General features: G+C 44.7%; 2 protein-coding genes across 2 annotated transcripts in view; both read left to right on the top strand.

The window, feature by feature from the left end:
• The window catches only part of col4a5 (collagen, type IV, alpha 5 (Alport syndrome)), a 30,583-nt gene extending 23,145 nt beyond the window's left edge, over window positions 1–7,438 (top strand). The window contains exons 40-49 of the mRNA XM_056442771.1: window positions 290–423; window positions 2,252–2,324; window positions 2,452–2,523; window positions 2,618–2,746; window positions 3,187–3,285; window positions 3,376–3,588; window positions 4,207–4,384; window positions 4,491–4,605; window positions 4,702–4,874; window positions 5,719–7,438. Of these exons, the coding sequence (XP_056298746.1) occupies window positions 290–423; window positions 2,252–2,324; window positions 2,452–2,523; window positions 2,618–2,746; window positions 3,187–3,285; window positions 3,376–3,588; window positions 4,207–4,384; window positions 4,491–4,605; window positions 4,702–4,874; window positions 5,719–5,800 (1,268 nt within the window). The 3' untranslated portion in view covers window positions 5,801–7,438. The remainder of the gene's footprint in view (window positions 1–289; window positions 424–2,251; window positions 2,325–2,451; window positions 2,524–2,617; window positions 2,747–3,186; window positions 3,286–3,375; window positions 3,589–4,206; window positions 4,385–4,490; window positions 4,606–4,701; window positions 4,875–5,718) is intronic.
• A 599-nt stretch (window positions 7,439–8,037) lies between these two features.
• On the top strand, window positions 8,038–24,631 carry LOC130212020 (GRB2-associated-binding protein 1-like). Its single transcript, XM_056443106.1, has 13 exons — window positions 8,038–8,332; window positions 14,049–14,177; window positions 15,263–15,428; window positions 16,276–16,510; window positions 16,914–17,554; window positions 20,596–20,672; window positions 20,777–20,886; window positions 21,240–21,535; window positions 22,021–22,092; window positions 22,650–22,746; window positions 23,181–23,316; window positions 23,458–23,592; window positions 24,143–24,631. The coding sequence occupies exons 1-13, from the start codon at window positions 8,258–8,260 to the stop codon at window positions 24,305–24,307; spliced, it is 2,334 nt and encodes a 777-aa protein (XP_056299081.1). The 5' UTR covers window positions 8,038–8,257; the 3' UTR covers window positions 24,308–24,631.
• The last annotated feature ends 688 nt before the right edge of the window (window positions 24,632–25,319 follow it).

The raw sequence follows: 25,319 nt of genomic DNA, 5'->3' as shown, positions 1-25,319 counted from the left end.
GTCTGTTCTCAGTGGCTGCATTGTAATAAAATAACAGGTCTGTTCAGTTTCCATTATACAGTTTAAGATAAGAAGTGAGATTATGGTTTCGTACATTTTCATTCAGTTTTAATCAAAATGTAGCCACGAGAACAAAATGCCTTGTTAGATTATTTTTGGGATTTTTTTTTTTACAGCAGAAAAACTTGAAACTGATCCTGGTGATGAGAAGTTTCTAAAGAGAAGAAACATGTATTCATCATATTATTCTGTGCCTGACCTCTTTGTCTTTTGGCGTCTCCGTATGAAGGTTCCCCCGGACCACAGGGCCCCCGAGGCCCCGGAGGGAGCGGCGGCGTTCAGGGAGAAAAGGGGATTCCTGGCACTCCTGGACAGCCGGGATTCCTGGGACAGAAGGGAGATAGTGGCGGTCCTGGATTCCCAGTAAGATCGTTTTCTAAAGGACTAATGAATACCTGTCTATCTAAAGGACTACCTGTCTAGCTCAAGGACTACCTGTCTATCTAAAGGACTAATGTACTATCTCAAGGACTAATGAATACCTGTCTCTCTAAAGGACTACCTGTCTATCTAAAGGACTACCTGTCTATCTAAAGGACTAATGAATACCTGTATATCTAAAGGACTACCTGTCTATCTAAAGGACTAATGTATACCTGTCTATCTAAAGGACTCATGTATACCTGTCTATCTAAAGGACTAATGTATACCTGTCTTTCTAAAGGACTAATGTATACCTGTCTATCTAAAGGACTAATGTATACCTGTCTATCTAAAGGACTAATGTATACCTGTCTATCTAAAGGACTAATGAATACCTGTCTATCTAAAGGACTAATGAATACCTGTCTATCTAAAGGACTACCTGTCTATCTAAAGGACTAATGTATACCTGTCTATCTAAAGGACTAATGTATACCTGTCTATCTAAAGGACTAATGTATACCTGTCTATCTAAAGGATTAATGTATACCTGTCTATCTAAAGGACTCATGTATACCTGTCTATCTAAAGGACTAATGTATACCTGTCTATCTAAAGGACTCATGTATACCTGTCTATCTAAAGGACTAATGTATACCTGTCTATCTAAAGGACTAATGTATACCTGTCTATCTAAAGGACTAATGTATACCTGTCTATCTAAAGGACTAATGTATACCTGTCTATCTAAAGGACTCATGTATACCTGTCTATCTAAAGGACTAATGTATACCTGTCTATCTAAAGGACTAATGTATACCTGTCTATCTAAAGGACTAATGTATACCTGTCTATCTAAAGGATTAATGTATACCTGTCTATCTAAAGGACTAATGTATACCTGTCTATCTAAAGGACTAATGTATACCTGTCTATCTAAAGGACTCATGTATACCTGTCTATCTAAAGGACTCATGTATACCTGTCTATCTAAAGGACTCATGTATACCTGTCTATCTAAAGGATTAATGTATACCTGTCTATCTAAAGGACTCATGTATACCTGTCTATCTAAAGGACTAATGTATATCTGTCTATCTAAAGGACTAATGTATACCTGTCTATCTAAAGGACTAATGTATACCTGTCTATCTAAAGGACTAATGTATACCTGTCTATCTAAAGGACTAATGTATACCTGTCTATCTAAAGGACTAATGTATACCTGTCTATCTAAAGGACTCATGTATACCTGTCTATCTAAAGGACTAATGAATACCTGTCTATCTAAAGGACTACATGTCTATCTAAAGGACTCATGTATACCTGTCTATCTAAAGGACTCATGTATACCTGTCTATCTAAAGGACTAATGTATACCTGTCTATCTAAAGGACTAATGTATACCTGTCTATCTAAAGGACTAATGTATACCTGTCTATCTAAAGGACTCATGTATACCTGTCTATCTAAAGGACTAATGTATACCTGTCTATCTAAAGGACTAATGTATACATGTCTATCTAAAGGACTAATGTATACCTGTCTATCTAAAGGACTAATGTATACCTGTCTATCTAAAGGACTAATGTATACCTGTCTATCTAAAGGACTCATGTATACCTGTCTATCTAAAGGACTAATGTATACCTGTCTATCTAAAGGACTCATGTATACCTGTCTATCTAAAGGACTCATGTATACCTGTCTATCTAAAGGACTAATGTATACCTGTCTTAATAAAGGACTAATGTTTACCTGTCTATCTAAAGGACTAATGTATACCTGTCTATCTAAAGGACTAATGTATACCTGTCTTTCTAACCAGGGTCCCGGTGGTATTCCCGGTGGTTCTGGTCTAAAGGGAGATAACGGTCTGCCCGGCGTTCCTGGATTCCCTGGTTAGTCGGCCATACCGTAACATCGTTACTCCCGCACTCCCCCTACTGTCCAAAAGTGGTATTTCACCCTCATTTATTCATCGTAAGCGAAGCCCAAACATTTGTGTCGTTCTGGGTTTTTTTCCAGGAACGAAGGGAGACCCTGGACTCTCCGGCGGCAGCGGTCTTTCTGGAGATCCCGGAGGTGTCGGAGCGACTGGTGCGTGAACACGGTTACTTGTATTATTATTATTAATCTGCTTTTTCCGATAAGTAAAAATGTCTCAATGTACGAATTCTCTCCCGCCCTGAAGGCCCTCCCGGTAACCCCGGTGTGGCTCCGGCTCCCTTCGTGGTGAAGGGGGAGCGAGGACTCCCTGGTCCCCAGGGCCTGCCTGGCGGTCGTGGACTTCCTGGTTCTTCTGGGCGAGACGGACTCCTCGGTGGGTGAACCGGGACCCTCAGATGCGACAGTTGGGGATGAGAAATAACCACAGTATTGATCATAGCTCCGCTTTAACGTGATCACTGTCTGGACATTTATTGTCTTAAAAAGATTATTTTATTTTGACGCATTTTTTTGTCTTTTGAAATTGCCTTTCGTCGTCGTGACTAATAATAATCCCGATGAAATGTTCGCATTAGCATAATATCTGTTATTCAGTAAAAGGTTGATTTGATTTTGAATTTCACAATAAAACACTTACTGCTTCACGCATAAGTCAAAAGTTACTCAAATAGAAAACAATTCTGAAAAAGTAGACATCTTTTGCGATCTATTTATAAATAAACAAAATCAAGCATTTTTTTAGTTTTAAAGTAATTCCAGCTCCAGAGTCGGGTCGCTCCTCTAACGAAGAGAACTTCGCCTTCCCGTTGTCAGGTAACCCCGGTGACTCTGGGGCCTCCGGTCTGGAGGGTCCTCCGGGCTTCAGCGGCCCCTCCGGTCGGAAGGGAGACAACGGACCCGCCGGTCAGCCCGGTGAGTGAACCGCGCCTCGATAATCACGACCTGTGAACTCGTCGCAGCAGCGTTCTCCTTTTCTAACGCACGCCTTCCCCCTGATCTCAGGTCAGCGGGGATACCCCGGTCCCCCTGGTTCCGACGGTCCGCAGGGAATTCCCGGTCCTCCAGGATCCCTCTCCGCAGCCCACGGCTTCCTCATCACCCGGCACAGCCAGGGTACGGAGGTGCCCTACTGCCCCGACGGAACCGGCCTCATCTACGACGGATACTCCCTGCTGTACGTGCAGGGCAACGAGAGAGCCCACGGACAGGACCTCGGTACGAAGGGTCAACCCGCCTACGCATTTACAAATGGGATGTTTTTTAAACGGTTTATTTTCCTCTGCGTTTCAGAATAAAATGCTACGCTAGAACTAGACCGCAAATGCTGCAGCGGCCAGTAGGTGGCACTACAGGCTACGATACCTCAAATACCAGAGAAGAAGATTCTGAGCATTCTCAATGAGATTATTTTCAGGGGGGGTAACCAGAGTCCTAAAACGTGCATTCTCTCCACTGACCAGCAGGGGGGGCGACTCCTCCGAAAAGTCAGTTTGTATAGAAGTCTATGAGAAAATGACTTTTTATGGTCGCTGCTGCTACCAGAGACGCATTACAGACAGGCTCACTTCCTTTTATTGGTTTGCACACAAAAAAAACATGTCAGCAAGTCAGCAGTCGCTTATTATTTCTTTATTTATGCATACTTGATGCTATTCTCAGTGGCCCTTCCTGCCAAGGAAGGCCTGGGGAATGTGTGTCCTCATGCAGAAGACATTGTAAACATGGCATAAAGGCCAAAACTCAGAGGAGAGATAACTATTTAAATAAATCTGACTTCACAATCCCATGAAACCAACATACGTCTGACCTTCCTCTTCCTCTTCCTCGGGCCAGGCTCGGCCGGCAGCTGTCTGCGCAGGTTCAGCACCATGCCCTTCATGTTCTGCAACATCAACAACGTCTGCAACTTCGCCTCCCGCAACGACTACTCCTACTGGCTGTCCACGCCGGAGCCCATGCCCACGTCCATGGCGCCCATCACCGGAGAGGGCATCAAGCCGTTCATCAGCAGGTAGGGAGGGAGGGAGGGAGGGAGGGAGGGAGGGAGAGAAGGAAGGAAGAAGAAGACGACGAGGAGGAAAGAGAAGGTGTTTGATCTGGACCTTCTCTGTGTCCAGGTGCTCGGTGTGTGAAGCTCCGGCCATGGTGATCGCGGTCCACAGTCAGACCATCCAGATTCCCACTTGCCCTGCAAACTGGGAAGCCCTGTGGATCGGATACTCCTTCATGATGGTACGCACACACACACACATACACACGTTTACCCCTCTGGTTTACCCCCACACGGCGACATGCTTGAACCTGACTTTGACCCCCCCCTCTCCACAGCACACCAGTGCGGGTGCGGAGGGCTCCGGCCAGGCGCTGGCCTCCCCCGGCTCCTGCCTGGAGGAGTTCCGCAGCGCCCCGTTCATCGAGTGCCACGGCAGAGGCACCTGCAACTACTACGGCAACTCGTACAGCTTCTGGCTGGCCACCGTGGAGCCGTCCGAGATGTTCAGGTACGAACCAGAGACCCCCCCCCCCATCAGGGCGGTTTAATAGCGTTGAGATTAATGATGTATGTCAAAAGTTTGGGGTCACCCAGACACTTTGGCGTTTTCCATGAAAACTCACACTTTTATTTATCAAATTAATATAAAGACATTGACTATATTATTTTAATGTAAATATTAATGTAGTTCTTCTTGTGGCTCAAAGGAAGGCCAGTTTTATAGCTTCTCTCAGCAGCATAACTGTTTTCAGCTGCGCTCACATAAAAAGGGTTTAAAGGGTTTTCTACCCCTCCGCTAGTCTTCTAAGGTGATAACACAATGTACCATTAGAACACTGGAGATGGGCCTCTACACACCTCTGTGGAGACTTCATTAAACACCAGAGAATAGTCATCTACCACATTAACTACGTAGAGCACGGGTGTCAAACACACGGCCCGCGGGCCGAATCCGGCCCGTCGCATCGTTGCATGTGGCCCCTGGCGGCTTGAAAGACGCATGATCCCCTTTTCTTAAAGAACTGGAAGAAAAATATCCTGCGCTTTTATTTTGAAGGTTTCAAATTAAATGGATTTATGTTATAATATTAGAGAATTTTGCTTCTGTACAATATTTGTACACTCAAATAAACAATCAAATGCAAAGAGTTATTTAACAATATGTTCGGGTAGTTTATACAGTACCGGCCCTTTAAGAGGGCGGCCATGATGCATTTATGATTAGTCTAATGTGATCTGTGCTTTACGAAATAAGGACATTTCTACGTGACTCCCAACTGTTGAACGGTGGTGTATGTGCCCACCTCCTCGTCTTAACCCCCCCCCCCCCCCCCCCCCCATGGTCCTTGCAGGAAGCCCCAGTCGGAGACTCTCAAGGCGGGTAACCTCCGGACGCGCGTCAGCCGCTGCGTGGTCTGCATGAAGAGGACGTAACGGCAACGACCGATAACGGAGAGATGTTCTGATGACGGGGGACGAGTGGAGAGGGGGAGGAGGGGAGACGGAGAGGCATTAAGAGGTTGAACGCCGATGGTGCATTGTCCTCCCGGATACATCTTCCAACTTTAAAACAATGGTGCTACTGTGCAACACAGCTTTAAAAGAAAGAAAAAGAGAGAAATAACTAAAAAAAAGAAAGACGTAAACAAATCGTACATTTATTCTTTGTTTTTAAGAAGTACCTCAAAAGACATCCACTTAATAAACAACAACAGGTGCCACGCGATGGAAGGGCATTCTTCCATTCTTTCCCTTCTTTCTGATCGTTTCTCTTCTTTTAAAAACAACATTTCTAGACAGAAGTGCTCCTTCCTTTTCCTTCGTTCTTCTTTTGGCGTTATTGGCGAGGAGTGGATCCCCGAGATCGGCACTTTGACTTCGGAAACATCCGAGATGAGAGACGCACTGACGACGAGCTTCTCCTTCGCGAGACCGCCTTCTGTTTAATCGTTCCCAGCTCTCCATTCACACGCTCTGTCTCTCTGGCTCCGTCATTCTTCCTGTCGTTTTTTAACGTTACATTTGGTGGTACTAACCCTGCTGGAGCCCCGCCTTCTAACCGTAAAGCCCCAACACCTACTTCCTCTTTACCTTTTATTTTTATTTTGTAAGTAATAAAATGTGTATATTGTGTAAAACACCTTTTTTTTGTTCTTTGGTGTAGACGGTCCAGTATCGGTACTGGCTGTTTGTTATAAGACACATTCTCCAGGTTCTCTTTTTGCACACACACACACACGCACACACACACACACACACACACACACGGATGCGTTCACACACAGATACACACATTCAACGCTCACTGACACTCCACTCAAGATATTGTACAAAGTAAGGCTTTTATTGAATGAAACAGTATTTTATAGAGAATAAATATATATTTGAAAATAAAAAGAGGATAAAAAGGTTATATGAACTTTATTCGGCTGCGGGGAATCGATTGTTCGCTGTTTTCAAACAAAGGTTGCGCATTTTCACCGAAATTCTAAACGGAGCCCCGTTCCCTGAACCATAAGTTGTATGATATGAACGATGTACTCGATGTGTAGAAGAGAGTTAAAGGGGATTTGCTTCATAGGTAGTGAATTAATTGGGGGAACGTTCCAGATATTTGTGCAAACATTTTTTAAATATGGATTTTTGGCTCCTTGATTAGAAAAAAACTTATTTTTTTGTGTATTTTTATTTTATTTTTACATTTCCAGGTGCTGGGCTTTGCTTGTAAAACCAATTTTAAAAAATAAAAAGAGGGCCTGAGGTATTTTTGGGCCCGTTTTGCACCCGAAAACCTTTAAATTCACTTTCGCTGGCTTGAGTTTGTATCCCAAAAAAATATTAAATTAGCAACAGATGTTTTGGGGGAGGGAGGGAAGAATTTTATTTTGTTTCCTTTGATTTTATGTTTTTTTTTTTTTTAACTGCTTTTATTAATTCTAATTATGTCAACCTGGGGTGTGCGATTTAAAAATTTGTATTTTTTTTCTTTTTTTGTGTTTATTTTACATGTTATGTTATCCAGAAGTTGTTATAAACTTTTAAGATTGAAATAAATACTATGTCCAAAAGTGATGTCTTGTGAAAATGTGTGATTACCACCGAGAAAGGACCCATCTTACATACTTTTTATTGTTTTTAATATATTCCAAAATGATTTCCAGCATAATGTTTTTTTAGAAAAAGTTCAAATTATTAGTATTATTATTGGAATGTATAAAGAAGAAGAATATGTAGAAAGTTTAAATATTCGTGAGGCGAATTTTTCGTAAAAGTTGTAATATTTTTCAAGGTTTTATTTTAGTTTGACCTTTTTCTGTGAGGCTAATTGTGTCGTCACATATTTGTATTTTTAAAACAAATATTTATATCATTATTGATATATTATTACAAAACAACAATTTCTAAAAATCATCTCCACCTTTACCAGATGTTGCATTAAAGTGATCAATAAATAATATTACATTATATATACTTTAATTTACATTAATTACAGTACCCAATATCAGCCACAGGGGGGAGTTTCATCTTATCCTGAGCAACTGCAGAAGGGGAGGAGTGAGAAGGAGGAGAGAAGGAATGTCCTCGCTGAGGCATTGTGCGCTGTTGTCTCACGACCAGAGAGGGAGAGGAGGGGAAGAGGAAGGGAAGAGGGGCTCTGCCGGGAAGTAGACGCGAAGGAGGTGTGACTCGAGTCCACCGAGTGTATCGATTACACCAGAATCAGCTGATTGTAAACCCTCATCTCACTGATTTGTGAATCTTGCTGATTTTTTAAAAGACAATCGGAGCCTCGAGGAGCTGGCTCCTGATTGGTCGAGTCTGATTGACACCGGGGAATCCTGATTGATTGGGAGCTCGAGCTGATCGATTGGCAGTCCGCGCGGCTCCGGGATGAGCGGCTCCGGGGAGCTGCTGTGTGAGGGCTGGCTCAGGAAGTCTCCCCCCGAGAAGAAGCTGCGCCGCTTCGTGAGTAATAAAGTTCACTTCTTATCAGTTTTTTAAAAACATTTATTTGTCTTTTATTGACTAAATGGGATCGATTCCGACAGAAATGAATCTCTGACTGGTCCCAATGTGTGTTTCCTCTCTGTTTTCATTCAGTGTCACAGTCGTTGCACTTATATTAAAAACCTTTGAAGAGACAGTGTGAATATAACGTCAGAGTGACGTCATCAGACGTCTTTTTTCTCTTCTTCTCACAACTCAAACACGTTCACGTTGCCGTCACAGAGCAGCAAAGAAATGGGAAAATATTCAACCGTAAGAAATATTTTGACTAACATTAATTAATCGACTCTCCAATAATAATTGCAGATGAATTTAATAGTCGACGACTAATCGATTGATCGATTTTAAGGATGTTTCTTTGTCAGCGCTAACTCGTCTTCTTACAATTTGAAAACAGAAAATCAGCTTTGCCTTAAAGAGATTTTAATAATTCACAGAAAGAGGTTCAAGTTATTTCTAAATAGATACAAAAAATAAAAACCTGAGGAGATGCAGAATTAAGGAAATAATCCTTGTAGCTACTGAGTAATAACTGTTTCTAATATATATATATATATATACATGTATATATATAGACACAGACACTGTTTATATTCTATGTATATATATTTTTTATATATAATATAAACAGTTATTAAGCAGTAGCAGCAAGGACTATATATATATATTATATATAATATATATAAATATATATATATATTATATATATATATAAATATATATATGTTACAGTTGACATAAGGGTATCGATGGAGTATTTTATTTTAAAAGGAAATGTTTAAAATAATTATATATATTAACAATTCAGGTTGTTGGTTCAATGGCAGCACAGCTCGCTTTCCAATAAAGAAGCAGCTTATGCACACACACACACACACACACACACACACACACACACACACACACACACTGCATATCTAGCATGCCTTCCCAGTGAGTTGAGCTAATCTCATCTCTCCTCAACATATTTTCCACGAATCTTTCCTCTAGTTTCTCTCTCTGTACCTTTCCCTTTCATTCATTTACTCTCTCTTCCTGTGTGTGTGTGTGTGTGTGTGTGTGTGTGTGTGTGTGTGTGTGTGTGTGTGTGTGTGTGTGTGTGTGTGTGTGTGTGTGTGTGTGTGTGTGTTGAGTAAGTGATTGTTTTGAGAAGACGTTTACAACCAACTGTCTCAAAGGGCGTCCGAGTGGTTTGCCGATTCTTTTCATGAGGATAAAATGATAACAGATGCTAAAGCAAATACACTCTCAAATGGGCCATTAATCACGTGGACTCCATTACCCACAATGCACCTCCCCCTAGCTGACATCAGGCACGTTTATGAGAGGGAACAAATGTACTGCGCTGGAAAGAAAGAAGAAGAAGATGAGAGAGAAGAAAGAGCTCAAGACGGTGGGCCATGGTGGTATACACAGCCCAGTGTGTACACACACACACACACACACACTGCCACGACAGTTGTGTGTCTCCTGTCAACACACACACACACACACACACACAGATGGAGAAGACTATAACGGCTGCAGCAGGCCAAGTGTGTGTTCACGCATTGGCCCAGAGTTCGTGGCGTGTAGCTCATCATGCACTGTGTGTGTGTGTGTGTGTGTTATGCAATAAACTAATCGCTCTCAGCTGGGCCCGGTTGGAAGAGAGGGGGCCTCTCTGAAGATTTGGAAACACACACGTGGACTGGAAGGAAACCAAGGAGGATGACACACTCAGTACAATAACACACACACACACACAGTTTAGGAAAGCGGGGTCACACAGATTGGCCGGTGTCGTCGTTATGACCATAAAGACACATCAACAACATCAAAGCGCACACACAGCGACTCTCACATGTTTCCTCCTTTTTCAATAATTCGGAATTATTTTTTAATCTATTTACATTAATACATTATGTGTTTTCTCTTTTGAATCATGAACTAAATAATATTTTTTATAATTTAATCTCAATGTCATGTTTGTAAACAACAACAAAAGTAACAAAGCAACCAAGAGTAAATAATTTAGCAACGCCTCGTATCCATTTGAAACCTCCCTCAGTCTCTTAACCCGGAGGAGGGCGGGACTTATTTTCCTCCAATCGGGAGGCTGCGTTTCCCGACATAACCAATGAGATGCGTATCTACGTAAAACGGCTGTGATTGACACAGAAATACATTTATATTAAAATGCCGTTTATTTTTGTTAAATTATCCGCCTGGTTACGTCACAAATAGAAAATAATTGTAAAAATAAAAATATTAGGGACTCGGAATTATTATTATTGATGAACGAGAGAATTATGTAAGAACCGAGGAAAAAGAAAAAAAGAATAATGTAGCCGCTCTTCAGTTATAGGTTATTATACATTCTGGTCATTGTTTAGTAAACGTAACTGAAAATTCCTGAGACAAATCAAATTATAATTTTTACATTTAACTTCAGTTCCTTTAGTGTTTGGAAGTCACATGACAAACATGTTAAATGTGATGGGAGGAAGAGGAAGAGGAGGAATAGATCAGTGGACGAGGGACTGGACGGCGATTGTTATTCAGGTCTGGTGTTAAATTTGGTTCGGAGGCGGGACGGAGGAAATGTTATTTTAGATCCATTGTGCCCACTTCCTGTCCGAGCTCAAGGGCTCGAAGGAGGAAGCGAGAAGGGATGAGGGAAAGTGTTTGAGGAAGAGTTTATTATCAGGACTTTTGAAGCTGCTGATACGCGGGCAGCTCCGCGAGGAGCCGTGTACAGGTGTGCCGTCATATAGGTGAACAGGAAGTAGACGAGAGGACCCAGTACAGAGCCCTGTGGAACGCCAGTGGTCATAAGAGAGGGTAGAGGAGGTGGGAGGGACCCCAGCCTCACCCCGGTGACCTCATCCTCATCACGGTGACCTCATCCTCATCACGGTGACCTCATCCTCATCACGGTGACCTCATCCTCATCACGGTGACCTTAGCCTCACCACGGTGACCTTAGCCTCACCACGGTGACCTCATCCTCATCACGGTGACCTTAGCCTCACCACGGTGACCTCATCCTCATCACGGTGACCTCATCCTCATCACGGTGACCTTAGCCTCACCACGGTGACCTTAGCCTCACCACGGTGACCTCATCCTCATCACGGTGACCTCATCCTCATCACGGTGACCTTAGCCTCACCACGGTGACCTTAGCCTCACCACGGTGACCTCATCCTCACCACCGTGACCTCATCCTCACCACAGTGACCTCATCCTCACCCCGGTGACCCCAGCCTCACCACGGTGACCCCATTCTCACCACGGTGACCTCATCCTCACCACGGTGACCCCAGCCTCACCACCGTGACCTCATCCTCATCACAGTGACCTCATCCTCACCCCGGTGACCCCAGCCTCACCACGGTGACCCCATCCTCACCACGGTGACCCCAGCCTCACCACCGTGACCTCATCCTCATCACAGTGACCTCATCCTCACCACGGTGACCCCATCCTCACCACGGTGACCCCAGCCTCACCACGGTGACCCCATCCTCACCACGGTGACCTCATCCTCACCCCGGTGACCCCATCCTCACCACGGTGACCTCATCCTCACCACGGTGACCTCATCCTCACCCCGGTGACCCCATCCTCACCACCGTGACCTCATCCTCACCACAGTGACCTCATCCTCACCCCGGTGACCCCAGCCTCACCACGGTGACCTCATCCTCACCACAGTGACCTCATCCTCACCACGGTGACCCCAGCCTCACCACCGTGACCTCATCCTCATCACGGTGACCCCAGCCTCACCACGGTGACCTCATCCTCACCACAGTGACCTCATCCTCACCCCGGTGACCCCAGCCTCACCACGGTGACCTCATCCTCACCACAGTGACCTCATCCTCACCACGGTGACCCCAGCCTCACCACGGTGACCTCATCCTCACCACGGTGACCTTAGCCTCACCACGGTGACCTTAGCCTCACCACAGTGACCTCATCCTCACCATCGTGACCTCATCCTCATCACCACCGTGACCCCAGCCTCACCACGGTGACCTCATCCTCACCACGGTGACCTTAGCCTCACCACTGTGACCTTAGCCTCACCACGGTGACCTCATCCTCACCATCGTGACCTCATCCTCATCACCACCGTGACCTCATCCTCACCACAGTGACCTCATCCTCACCCCGGTGACCCCATCCTCACCCCGGTGACCCCATCCTCACCACGGTGACCTCATCCTCACCACGGTGACCTCATCCTCACCACAGTGACCTCATCCTCACCACGGTGACCTCATCCTCACCACGGTGACCTCATCCTCACCACAGTGACCTCATCCTCACCACGGTGACCTCATCCTCATCACGGTGACCCCATCCTCACCACCGTGACCTCATCCTCATCACGGTGACCTCATCCTCACCACGGTGACCCCATCCTCACCACGGTGACCTCATCCTCACCACGGTGACCTTAGCCATTCGACAATTTCCACCCGTTACATGCCAAAAGTATTTTCAAAATAAACTTCCTGTCTTCCGGAAACCACTTCATTGGGTTTAGGCAACAAACTACTTGGTTGGGTTTTTGTAAATATCTCGGTTTGGGTTATTTGAGTGAAAAACAAAATCACCATTGCCGGGTTTTTAGGAATATTTTGGCAAAAATAGTTGTGACGCGTGGATAAAGCTGCACAAGAATACACATTTTTTACTACACACTCTTTATATTGTTTTTGAGTCAACTATTCCATAGAAGGCCGAGAACAATATTGTCATACTTGTTGCTGCAACCCTGCTGTTTGTCCAGCAACCTAAAAATGAGAGGATAGACACACACACACACACACACATACAACACACACATCTACTGCCCTCTCTTTCTGGCACTTCCTGTTCAGCTATTTCCTCTTCCTGTCTGTGTTTGGAGAGCAAGAAGGGAGGAACGTGCACTACAGTATTTAAGTGCCGTGCACTTTGATGACACACACACACAGACACACAGACACACGCACACACACACACACACACACACGCACAGAGGCCTTCCTTTGGGATTACGTTGGTTTTTGTTGGGAAACATTTTAATCCGGGATCGGAAGAATGGGATTTAGTTTGTTGGACTTGTTGGACTCACGAGCAAACACACACACACACACACACACGCACACACACATATACACACACATGCATATTTAGCCACATAAACAGCAGCTCAGAGCTTAGTCCTATGTTTTGAGTCGCTCTTTGTCACCAATTCTTATCTTTTTTAGACAGAAAAACACTGAGATGATTATATCTGTGTGTGTGTGTGTGTGTGTGTATCTCTGGTCTCCACCTACACACCAACTTATCAAACACACACAGTGAGTCATGTCTGAAATATGAGGAGTCATTCCATGGATTGCTCATGGGAGATGGACCCGACCCAGTGCATGACAGCAACAACCGGAGATTTAGCAACGTGAGTGCGTGTGTGTGTGTGTGTGTGTGTGTGTGTGTGTGTGTGGTTTAGTTAACATTCATGTGCACTGGAGTGTCAAACCTCTCCCACGGGAGAGAGACGCCAGTCAGCCTGAACGTCAGAGAAGGACAGAAAACATCGTCTTCTGACCTTTCCATCAATAATCTGTCAAATACATAATCTGGCATAAAGTCGTGCAGTCGGCCCTGAGATGAAGCGTTCCCCTCTCTCCAGGCGTGGAAGCGGCGTTGGTTCGTGCTGCGCAGCGGTCGTCTGAGCGGGGAACCGGACGTCCTGCAGTACTTCAAGAACCAGCAGTCCCGGAGGCCGATCCGGACCATCAACCTGAGCCTGTGTGAGCAGGTACAGGCGCACGCCGTTAACCCTTCATGTGCCCAACATGTCAGCACGACGGGGCTATTGTAGGACATAACGACACTGTTAAAAATATATAGATATTGTTTTTGTTTTTATATATATATATATTGTTTTTGTTTATATATATATTGTTTTTGTTTATATATATATATTGTTTTTGTTTTTATATATATATATATTGTTTTTGTTTATATATATATATATATATTGTTTTTGTCTTTATATATATATATTGTTTTTGTTTATATATATATTGTTTTTGTTTTTATATATATATAAATTATTTTTATATATATATATTGTTTTTGTTTTTATATATATATATATATATATTGTTTTTGTTTTTAGGTAGAAAATCAACGAAGTTACCATATATGGTTCCTCGCCTGATAAAGGGTTAATGACATGAATCGTCGCTTTCCACATTTTTACCTTCGCATTGAAAATGCGGAAGGTTATGTTTTGATCGCCGTGTATTTGTATGCGTGCGTGTTATTCGCATAAGTCAAAAAGTATTAAACCGAATCGCATGAAATATGGTGGGATGATTAGTTATTATCCGGGGACCATTTGATTAGATGTTGGGATCGATCGGGTCAAATGTCAAGGTCAAGGTCATGAAAAGGTCAACATCTTATTTTTACCATAGCGCGGCCAATTTTTATCCAATTGGCATGCAACTAATGCCAAAATGTTCATAATTCAATGCCCAATCTTGTGATATGCGAAGGTATGCGCTCTACCGAGTGCCCGTCCTAGTTTATTAAGTTTCTGTGTGAAAAAGTGTAGGAAGACTAACTTTTTCTTAAGAATATTTACATATATCTTTCCTCATGTGTTTATTTTTATGGAGAAATAAAAGTATTAATATTTGTCAAGTAATATATGGAGTGATAAGTTAATGTTTGACACAGGGAGATTCTTTTATTATTTTTTATCTGCACCATATTTCCTCATGTTTTTGGAAAAAACAATCAACGCTCCGATATGAATCCCATGAAGGAATGTCCCGTTAAGTCACTTAAAAACAAGATGGATGTCCCGTTACCCCCCCCCCCCCCACCCTCCAGGTAGACGCCGGCCTGACCTTCACCAAGAAGGAGCTGGAGAGCAGCTTCGTGTTCGACCTGCGGACGGAGGAGAGGACCTGGTACCTGGTGGCCGAGTCCCAGGAGGACATGGACCGCTGGGTCGCCTCCATCTGCCTGCTGTGTGGATTCAACCCCGCGGAGGACGGTACGGGGGAGGAGGAGGAGGATGGATGGATGGATGGATGGATAGATGGATTGATGGACAGATGGATGGATGGATGGACAGATGGACAGATGGATGGATGGATGGACAGATGGATGGGTGGGTGGATGGACAGACAGAAGTGTGGGTTGAGTCAGTGTGAAAGCCAGGAGGAGGAGAGGAGAGAGGGAACCAGCAGAGAGGAAAGAGGCCGGTGACTCAGACGTTCTCGATGTTCATCTCAGACTTCAAGACTCGAGTTAACCCTTGTGTTGCCTTAGGGTCATTTTGACCCGAATCAATATTACACCCTCCCCCCGCCTTAGGATTAATTTGACCCCATTCAATGTTTAATGTCGGTGTTCTTTCGGCAGTCAACAAACAAACATAAAGTGCCTCACACTTAAACTTGGAAAACAATATTAATTCTAATAATTTTCTGGAGGTTTTAATTGCTGGCGTCAAATTGAACCCAAAGGGTAAAATATGTTAGTAAATATAAAGGTAACAGGAGGGTGAAACATTGAATCGGGTCAAAATGACCCAAAGGCGGGGGGAGGGTGTAATGTTGATTCGGGTCAAAATGACCCGAATCAACACAAGGGTTAAGAGAATAAAAACAGTTTTCGGTTCTGATGGCTCTAACAGTTAAAGTTAATAATTTAAAATGATATAGAGGGGTGTCCGAACGTATTTCATTATAATGCAGAACAGAATAACTCTAAAAAAAAGAAAATAGTCCCATTTAAATGTCTCTCATGACAAACACTCCAATACCCACAATGCCTTGCAGGGAGAGAACCCCAGACGTATGAGTCTCTGATGTGGATCACTTTTTACTTTCCTCCAGTCCCGGAGAAACCTCCGTCCTCCGGCTCGTCCTCCGTCACCAAGGCGACGGTGGCCGGCCGCGCCGCCGCCGCCATCGCCCCGGGGGTCCCGGGGGTCCCGGGGGTCACGGGGGTCACGGGGGTCACGGGGTCGGTCCCGCCCCCCTACGACCCGGTGAGTGTCAGGAGCTTGGTTACCGGCGGCAACGCGGATGAAAATTACTTGTGGTTGTCGCACTGCCAGAGTCACATCAGGTAAACACACACACACACACAGGGACTTCATTTTTTGATGTCTTTGTAGTCTTATATTTATATATAAACTACACTGTGCTACTCAGAGGGTGTGTCTTTATGAACCTCAAAGATCCCAAAGTTTTGATTACGCAACGATAATCAAAAACAGAATTTTAAATCAGTCACACATCTTTTGGGGTGTTTCTACATTTTGGGCTTTTGTTTGATAATATTTAAATAATCACAGAGTTACAGGTTGAGTGTAGACATGAGAACCATGAGGATTATTAGAGGATTATTAGAGGATTTATTTCACTGATTTCTTCACAATAAAACCAAAAAGATTCAACAGATTTCTACCATCTAGATATTTGATCTCTTTGTTTTTTAAACTCTTATTTCTGTATCTCTCCGTCTCCAGTCCTCCTTTAGGCTCCTCCCTCTCTCTTGAACCCGACTCCAATGACAACCCTCCTCCTCCTCCCTCCGCCACCTCCTCCTCCTCCTCTTCCTCCTCTCCTTCCCTACTCCACAACGGCCTCCCGCCTCCATCCTCCTCCTCTTCCGGCGGCTTCAGGACGGCTGCTTGGTCGGGCTCTCTGAGCCGGTCTCCGGACGCCGCCGTGACCTCTGACCTCCAGAGACGAGCCGGCCGACCCCGTTGTCACCCCTCCCCTCACCCCAGGAAGCTCTCCCTGGACCTCCACCTGCGGCCCGCGGTCGTCTCCGTCGGTAGCGAGGGACTCTCCTCCGCCAGCGGGTACCAGATCCCCCGGCCAGCGTCCACCGCGAAGCCCCGCCCCCTGCGCCGCCCCGCCTCCACCCCCAGCGTGGACTCCCTGAGCCACTCGACCCCCCCGCCGCGCCCGCCCAAGCCCCCCCAGGCCGCCGCCCCGGGTGAGGGCCCCCAGGCCCCGGGTGAGGGCCCCTCAACGGGCGCGAGGGCCGCCACGCTGCCCCGCCGCCCGCCCCCCGAGAGAGAGAGGAGGGACGGGCGGCCGGAGGGGGGCGGCGGCCTGCCGAGGTGCAACACCTTCAGTGGACCGGGACGCACACAGACAGGTGAGGACAGACACACACAGACAGGTGAGGACAGACACACACAGACAGGTGAGGACAGACGCACACAGACAGGTGAGGACAGACACACACAGACAGGTGAGGACAGACGCACACAGACAGGTGAGGACAGACGCACACAGACAGGTGAGGACAGACACACACAGACAGGTGAGGACAGACGCACACAGACAGGTGAGGACAGACACACACAGACAGGTGAGGACAGACACACACAGACAGGTGAGGACAGACACACACAGACAGGTGAGGACAGACACACACAGACAGGTGAGGACAGACGCACACAGACAGGTGAGGACAGACACACACAGACAGGTGAGGACAGACACACACAGACAGGTGAGGACAGACACACACAGACAGGTGAGGACAGACGCACACAGACAGGTGAGGACAGACACACAGACAGGTGAGGACAGACACACACAGACAGGTGAGGACAGACGCACACAGACAGGTGAGGACAGACACACACAGACAGGTGAGGACAGATGCACACAGACAGGTGAGGACAGACACACACAGACAGGTGAGGACAGACACACACAGACAGGTGAGGACAGACACACACAGACAGGTGAGGACAGACGCACACAGACAGGTGAGGACAGATGCACACAGACAGGTGAGGACAGACGCACACAGACAGGTGAGGACAGACACACACAGACAGGTGAGGACAGACGCACACAGACAGGTGAGGACAGACACACACAGACAGGTGAGGACAGACGCACACAGACAGGTGAGGACAGACACACACAGACAGGTGAGGACAGACACACACAGACAGGTGAGGACAGACGCACACAGACAGGTGAGGACAGACGCACACAGACAGGTGAGGACAGACACACACAGACAGGTGAGGACAGACACACACAGACAGGTGAGGACAGATGCACACAGACAGGTGAGGACAGACACACAGACAGGTGAGGACAGACGCACACAGACAGGTGAGGACAGACGCACACAGACAGGTGAGGACAGACACACACAGACAGGTGAGGACAGACGCACACAGACAGGTGAGGACAGACACACACAGACAGGTGAGGACAGACGCACACAGACAGGTGAGGACAGACACACACAGACAGGTGAGGACAGACGCACACAGACAGGTGAGGACAGATGCACACAGACAGGTGAGGACAGACGCACACAGACAGGTGAGGACAGACACACACAGACAGGTTCAATTCAATTCAATTCAGTTTATTTGTATAGCCCAATTTCACAAATTACAAATTTGTCTCGGAGTGCTTTACAATCTGTACACATAGACATCCCTGCCCCAAAACCTCACATCGGACCAGGAAAAACTCCCAAATAACCCTTCAGGGGGAAAAAAAGGGAAGAAACCTGCAGGAGAGCAACAGAGGAGGATCCCTCTCCAGGATGGACAGAACAATAGATGTCATGTGACCAGAAGGACAGATTTAGAGTTTAAATACATTCAATGAATGTGACAGAGTGTATGAATAGTTCATAGTAGGCATATTCCACACATGGAGACCTCCACGATCCATCAGGCAGATGGCGGTGGGGAGGAGGAGTCGGCGGAGTCTCAACAGTGGGCGGAGTCTCAACAGGACAGTGGCGTAGTCAGGAGCAGGAATTCCACGACCCAGACCTCGATGATCCATAGCAGATAGGATCTATGCCGTCTCATAGGGTCCGATGACCCCATGAGACGTGAAGTCAAAAGGACTCCGGGGAGAAAGCAGAGTTAGTAACGTGTGATTGAGAGATGAAAATTCATCCCTAAGGAGAGAAAAAAGAGGAGATAGGTGCTCAGTGCATCCTAAAACGTCCCCCGGCAGCTATAAGCCTATAGCAGCATATCAAGGGGCTGGACCAGGTGAACCTGATTCAGCCCTAACTATAAGCTCTGTCAAAGAGGAAGGTCTTCAGTCTACTCTTAAACGAGGTGACTGTGTCTGCCTCCCGGACTGAAGGTGGAAGCTGGTTCCATAGAAGAGGAGCTTGATAACTAAAGGCTCTGGCTCCCATTCTACTTTTTAAGACTCTAGGAACTACAAGTAGTCCCGCATTTAGTGAGCGTAGCTCTCTAGTGGGGCAATATGGTACTACAAGCTCCTTAAGATATGATGGTGCATCACCAATCAAGGCTTTGTGCGTTAAGAGAAGAATTTTAAAGTGATTCTTGATTTTACTGGGAGCCAGTGCAGAGCAGCTAGTGCAGGAGTGATGTGATCTCTTTTCTTAGTTTTAGTGAGAACACGAGCTGCAGCATTCTGGATCAACTGGAGGGACCTAAGAGACTTATTAGAGCAGCCTGCTAATAAGGAGTTGCAGTAATCCAGTCTCGAAGTAACGAACGCGTGAATCAATTTTTCTGCATCTTTTTAAAACAAGATGTGCCTGATTTTTGAAATATTACGTAGATGAAAGAATGCAGTCCTTGAGATTTGCTTTATGTGGGAGTTAAAGGACAAGTCCCGATCAAAGATAACGCCAAGATTCTTTACAGTGGTGTTGGATGCCAGGGCAATGCCGTCTACAGAATCCACATCACCAGATAATTGATCTCTGAGGTGCTCAGGGCCGAGTAAAATTACTTCGGTTTTGTCTGAGTTTAACATCAAGAAGTTGCAGGTCATCCATGTTTTTATGTCTTTAAGACATGCTTGAATTTTACCGAGTTGGTTGCTCTCCTCTGGTTTTATCGATAGATATAGTTGAGTATCATCTGCATAACAATGAAAGTTTATGGAGTGTTTCCTGATAATATTGCCCAAAGGAAGCATGTATAAGGTGAGGACAGACACACATATGGAGGACTCAAAATGACTTTTGTATAAATAAATAAATGCATGAATAAATATAGGAATAAATAAATAAATGCATAAATAAATGCTTAAATAAATGTATAAATAAATGTTTAAGTCTGCAGTCTTCATGCTAAGCTAAGCTAAGCTAAGCTAAGCTCCCGGCTCAGCTCTGGGCTGAAGGGTTCTGAACGTCGATGTTTTGGACCCTCTGTGTTTCAGGTTCGTTCTTCACGCCTCGGTCTCCCTCCGACCGAGCGAGCATGTTCGAGTTCAGCGAGAGCTTCAACAGCTACTTTGTGAGTTCAATCTTCTTCATTTTTTATCCTCCGTACAATAAAAGGAACATATTTCATGACTTTAAAAAAAATTTATTTCAAAATTCTTCGTCTCTCTCTCTCAGTTTAATAAAGGCATGGCGCCTCTGGGTAGCGTTTGCTCTGAAGATGGCGACGTGGACGAAAACTACGTTCCCATGAGCGCCGCCACCACCGAGCCCGCCGTCGCCGCAAGGTTGGTCAGAAGATACCTTTTTTTTTTTAAAGCATTATCTTTCTTCTTCTTTTTTTACCGAAATTTGAAGTTTCAACCCAAGAATCGTCGGTTGGTGTCATTTTGGCGTGTCCTGAAGTCGTGTTTCTTTTGAGTTGTGTCCATTCACAACACGTGGACAGTGGCTCACGGGCCCCAGTGAGGGCCGGAGTTCACAGGTCAACTTTTATTTGCCATTTGTGCCGATAGACTCCAGATCCACAGGACGACCTTTAGTCGCGTCCATCCTCTCAGATTCATGGAAGCCATTATTTTACCGCGTTACTTCCCATGGGACCGCCCCAATTTCTAAACGTCTTCTTCTCTGGTTCCAGGGAGCCTCCGCCTCCTCCCTCGGACCCCGGGGTCCACGTCCAGGAGGCCGACTACGTCCCCATGACCCCCCTCACCCCTTCCCTCCCGGGCCTTCCCAACCCCGCCGCGGGCGACCTGGCCCCCCTCGGGCGACAAGTCCCCCCGCCCGCCCACATGGGTTTTCGTACCTGCCCCCTGACCCCCGTGGACCCCCTCGAGCCGCCGCTCCGGAGGAACGCCGCCAATGCTTCCGGTGGAGCGGAAGTGGTGGCGATGCCGCCGCCGGTCCACCGCAACTTAAAGCCACAGCGCAGAGGTGAGCGGGGGAGACACCGTCACATACCATGACATCGTGTTCAGGAAAGAAAGATAATCACTTAAACCTGACCCCCAAACATCATTTCATCAAACGTACACGACCGGTCAGAAGTTTAGAGTCACTCAGTCAATTTGGTGTTTTCCATGAACTTTTATTTATCTAATAAATTGCAAAATTAATATTAACTATAGTCAAGATATTGATAAGGTTATAAATAATTATTTTTATTATAAATATTAATGTTGTTCTTCTTGTGGCTCAAAGGAAGGCCCGTTTTATAGCTTCTCTCAGCAGCATAACTGTTTTCAGCTGCGCTCACATAAATAGGGTTTTGTACCCCTCCGCTAGTCTTCTCAGTCGATAACACACTATTGAAGTTAAAAATGTGATATTTGTTTTGCCGTAGAAGTGTAAATGTGGATTCTGCACGTGGACAGAGTGTCTCTAGTAGTTTTGAGCGGCCTGCTTGATGCTTTCTGCAGCCGCCGGCGCCGCTCAGCCCGCCGAGAGAACCGACGTCCAGACGGCCGCGGAGCCGCCGCACAAGACGAGAGGTGCGACCACACGGCTCTGAGTCCTGCTGCTCTCATAGTCTCTCTCTCTCTCTCTCTCTCTCTCTCTCTGTGTTGGTCACTTCTCGTCTCTTGTTTACCTTTCAACCTCCTTTTTTATTATTATTATTTACCTGCTCCCACTGCGTTGGCAGCTAGCTGTAGCTTATAAAAACCATTCAATATTCATACAGGTTGACATTTTTTTTGTTTTCATACATAAAGAAAGTCACATCGGCATTTTTATTTTTGTACACTTTCTTTCGGGCCGGAATATGCAATATTATATTATATTATCTAAAAATGCAGCACATACCAGTATTTACAGAGTAAACATGTATTTAACACTTTTAACAGACGATAAACAAACCATTATTTACTCCCCTGTTCTTTTTGTTTGTACATAAAACATCCTCAGTTCTGCAGTTTAAATGTGGTTCTCAAAGTAGTAAAAGTCTCCCTCCCCCCCCTCCCTCCCTCTCTCTCTCTCCCCCTCTCTCCCTCTCTCCCTCTCTCCCTCTCTCCCTCCCTCCCGCTCTCTCTCTCTCTCTCTCTCCCAGTGAAACCAGCTCCTCTGGACATCACTTCGGTGCAGCTGGACTGGCAGGAAGTCCCGCCCCCTGTGCGCTCGCCCGTCACTCGAACCTTCACGAGGGAGTAAGTGTGTGCGTGTTGCTCTCTGCTGCCCCCTTGTGGCGATAAAGATATTTAACGTTATTACTCCCGACCAGAGGAGGTGAGGTAATAAAAGGAGGAACAGTAGGTGCGACTAATGATTAATTATACCAAATGATGAAACAATCAATTCATACATTATTTTATCTTGTAGTGACCTCATGAATTTGGTGATTTATTATTCTCATGCACCAAGTTATTGATTAATGTATTAATTGTTTTGCCTTTTATTCCAGTAAAACACAGTAAAAAAAAGAAAGAAATACCCCGATACATTTTTCCTATTGTTTTATTTGTTTTTATAAATTAATTACCTAAAAGTAAAAAAATAATTGGTTCTGAAAATAGTTTTTATTTTAAACTAATCAATAATGATTGATCAATGGTGCCAATGTATTGACGCGTCTCGCCGTCAGTCCGTCCAGCTGCCGGTCGGTCAGGCCGACCTCCGCTCACAGCTCGTCCCCGTCCTCCGACTCCGATGACGCCAATGAGAGCTACGTCTCCATGACGACGACCAACTCCAGCCTCAGCTACAGCACCGGGGAGCCGGTAAAAAAAACCTCATTTTTCCTTCTCCCCCTATTTTCCTTCCATCATTCTTTAGTCTTTGCTCTCCTTCCTTCATTCTTTACATGTGTGTGTGTGTATGTGTGTGTGTCTATGTGTGTGTGTGTGTGTGTGTGTCTACAGTCTCTGAGGCTCATGCTGCACCGCGCCTCAGAGGGCGGAGTCAGCAGCCCGATGCTCCGGCGAGCCATCGGCGACAAACAGGTGGAGTACCTGGACCTTGACCTCCACACCTGGCGGTCAACACCAACAAGACAGGTGACACCACTTTGTTTTTTATATATATATATATATATATATATGTATTTATATAAATAAATATATTTCTATATATATATATATATTATACTGTACATATATGTGTATATATATATTTCTATATATATACATATATATATTTATTCATATATATTTATATATATATGTTGATAAATATACACATATTTTTAGACATACATATTTATATGTGTTTATTTATATATATTTAGATATATGTATAGATACATATTTATATATATTTATATATTTCTGGATATATATTTATGTGTACATATATATGTATATATATATTTATTTATATATATTTATACACTATATATATATTTATATATATTCATATATATATATATATATTTATATTCTGTAGCCCTGTTGGCATGTACGTATGTTTCTATAGTTTAATAACTTATTTATTATAATTTTCCAATAATTATTTCTTACAGATGTGTTTCATTTGTTAAAGTATTAAATATAAATATGTTTGACACGTTTAGAATGTGTATGATTTTATGACGCCTCCGTTCCTCAGAAACGCTGCACGGCGGCGGGGGGGGGAGGGGGAGGCGGCGGGCGCGCACGTGGCGAGCGTGCACGTGTGGACTACGTGGTGGTGGACCCCAAGAGGACCAAGGCCCTGAGGAGCACCAGGGAGGCGTGGCACGACGGCCGGATGTCCACGGAGAAGGAGAAGTGACTGCACCTCCACCTTATTTACCTTATTTACCTGATTTACCTGATTTACCTTATTTACGTTGATTTTTTGACATTTGTTTTAAATGTGGGAGGAGTTTTAGTTTATAGCAATAAAACGGTAATTAATGTGAGGATACGATTATCCACAGCTCCTTTCAGCTCTAGCTCCTGAAGTGTTAAAATCAGATGTTATAGATCGAAAGATTTGAAACCAATCGATCGGGATCAATAGATGTTGCGTAATCATCACGTGACGCCATGCTGCTGATTTATTGATTATGTGACAGCGGAGATGATGAAATGAATAAACGCTACACCTCTCTTCTTTTGTTGTCCTCTCTTCTTTTGTTGTCTTCTCTTCTTTTGTTGTCCTCTCTTCTTTTGTTGTCGTCTCTTCCTTCTAGTTTAATACATTATTACATGTTTCCAATATTTTGTAAATAAAAAACATTTAACATTTCTTTTGGGGTTGTAGTAAAACTCTTTCCTCTCTTTCCTCTTTTCCTCTCTTTCCTCTCCTTCCTCTCTTTCCTCTCTTTCCTCTTTTCCTCTCTTTCCTCTCCTTCCTCTCTTTCCTCTCCTTCCTCTCTCTTGGTAGCTGTTGCTGTTGTTTTAAGTCTTCTCGGTTCTAAAAGATTACATTTTAAATATTTAAATAGATCAGATATGAAATACCACTGAGTATATTTAGCAGAGTTATTTTAAAGTTAAATAAGTTTAAAATATGTTTTTTAAATCAACGTGCATGATGGCATGTAGAACTGCAACCAGGAGCGTCGTTAGGCCCATTTTCTTCAGCCCCCCCAAAATAATTTGGCATTATTGGCTTTAATAGTTATTATTTAATTTTTGTGATGTCATTAAATTAAACTTGTGTTCCTCTCATAGACGTGTTAGTTTGAACTCTAACACGCTACATGTTGTTTGTTTTCTCCTCTTCACATTACAATCCAAAACAGACGTCCAGACATCCACAGGAAGAAATACAAACGCTCCGTTTCTCTGTATTTATG

The sequence above is a fragment of the Pseudoliparis swirei genome, chromosome 21 (genome assembly GCF_029220125.1).
Source record: "Pseudoliparis swirei isolate HS2019 ecotype Mariana Trench chromosome 21, NWPU_hadal_v1, whole genome shotgun sequence".
Classification (NCBI taxonomy): Eukaryota; Metazoa; Chordata; class Actinopteri; order Perciformes; family Liparidae; genus Pseudoliparis; species Pseudoliparis swirei.
This window is presented reverse-complemented; position numbering and strand designations above follow the sequence as displayed.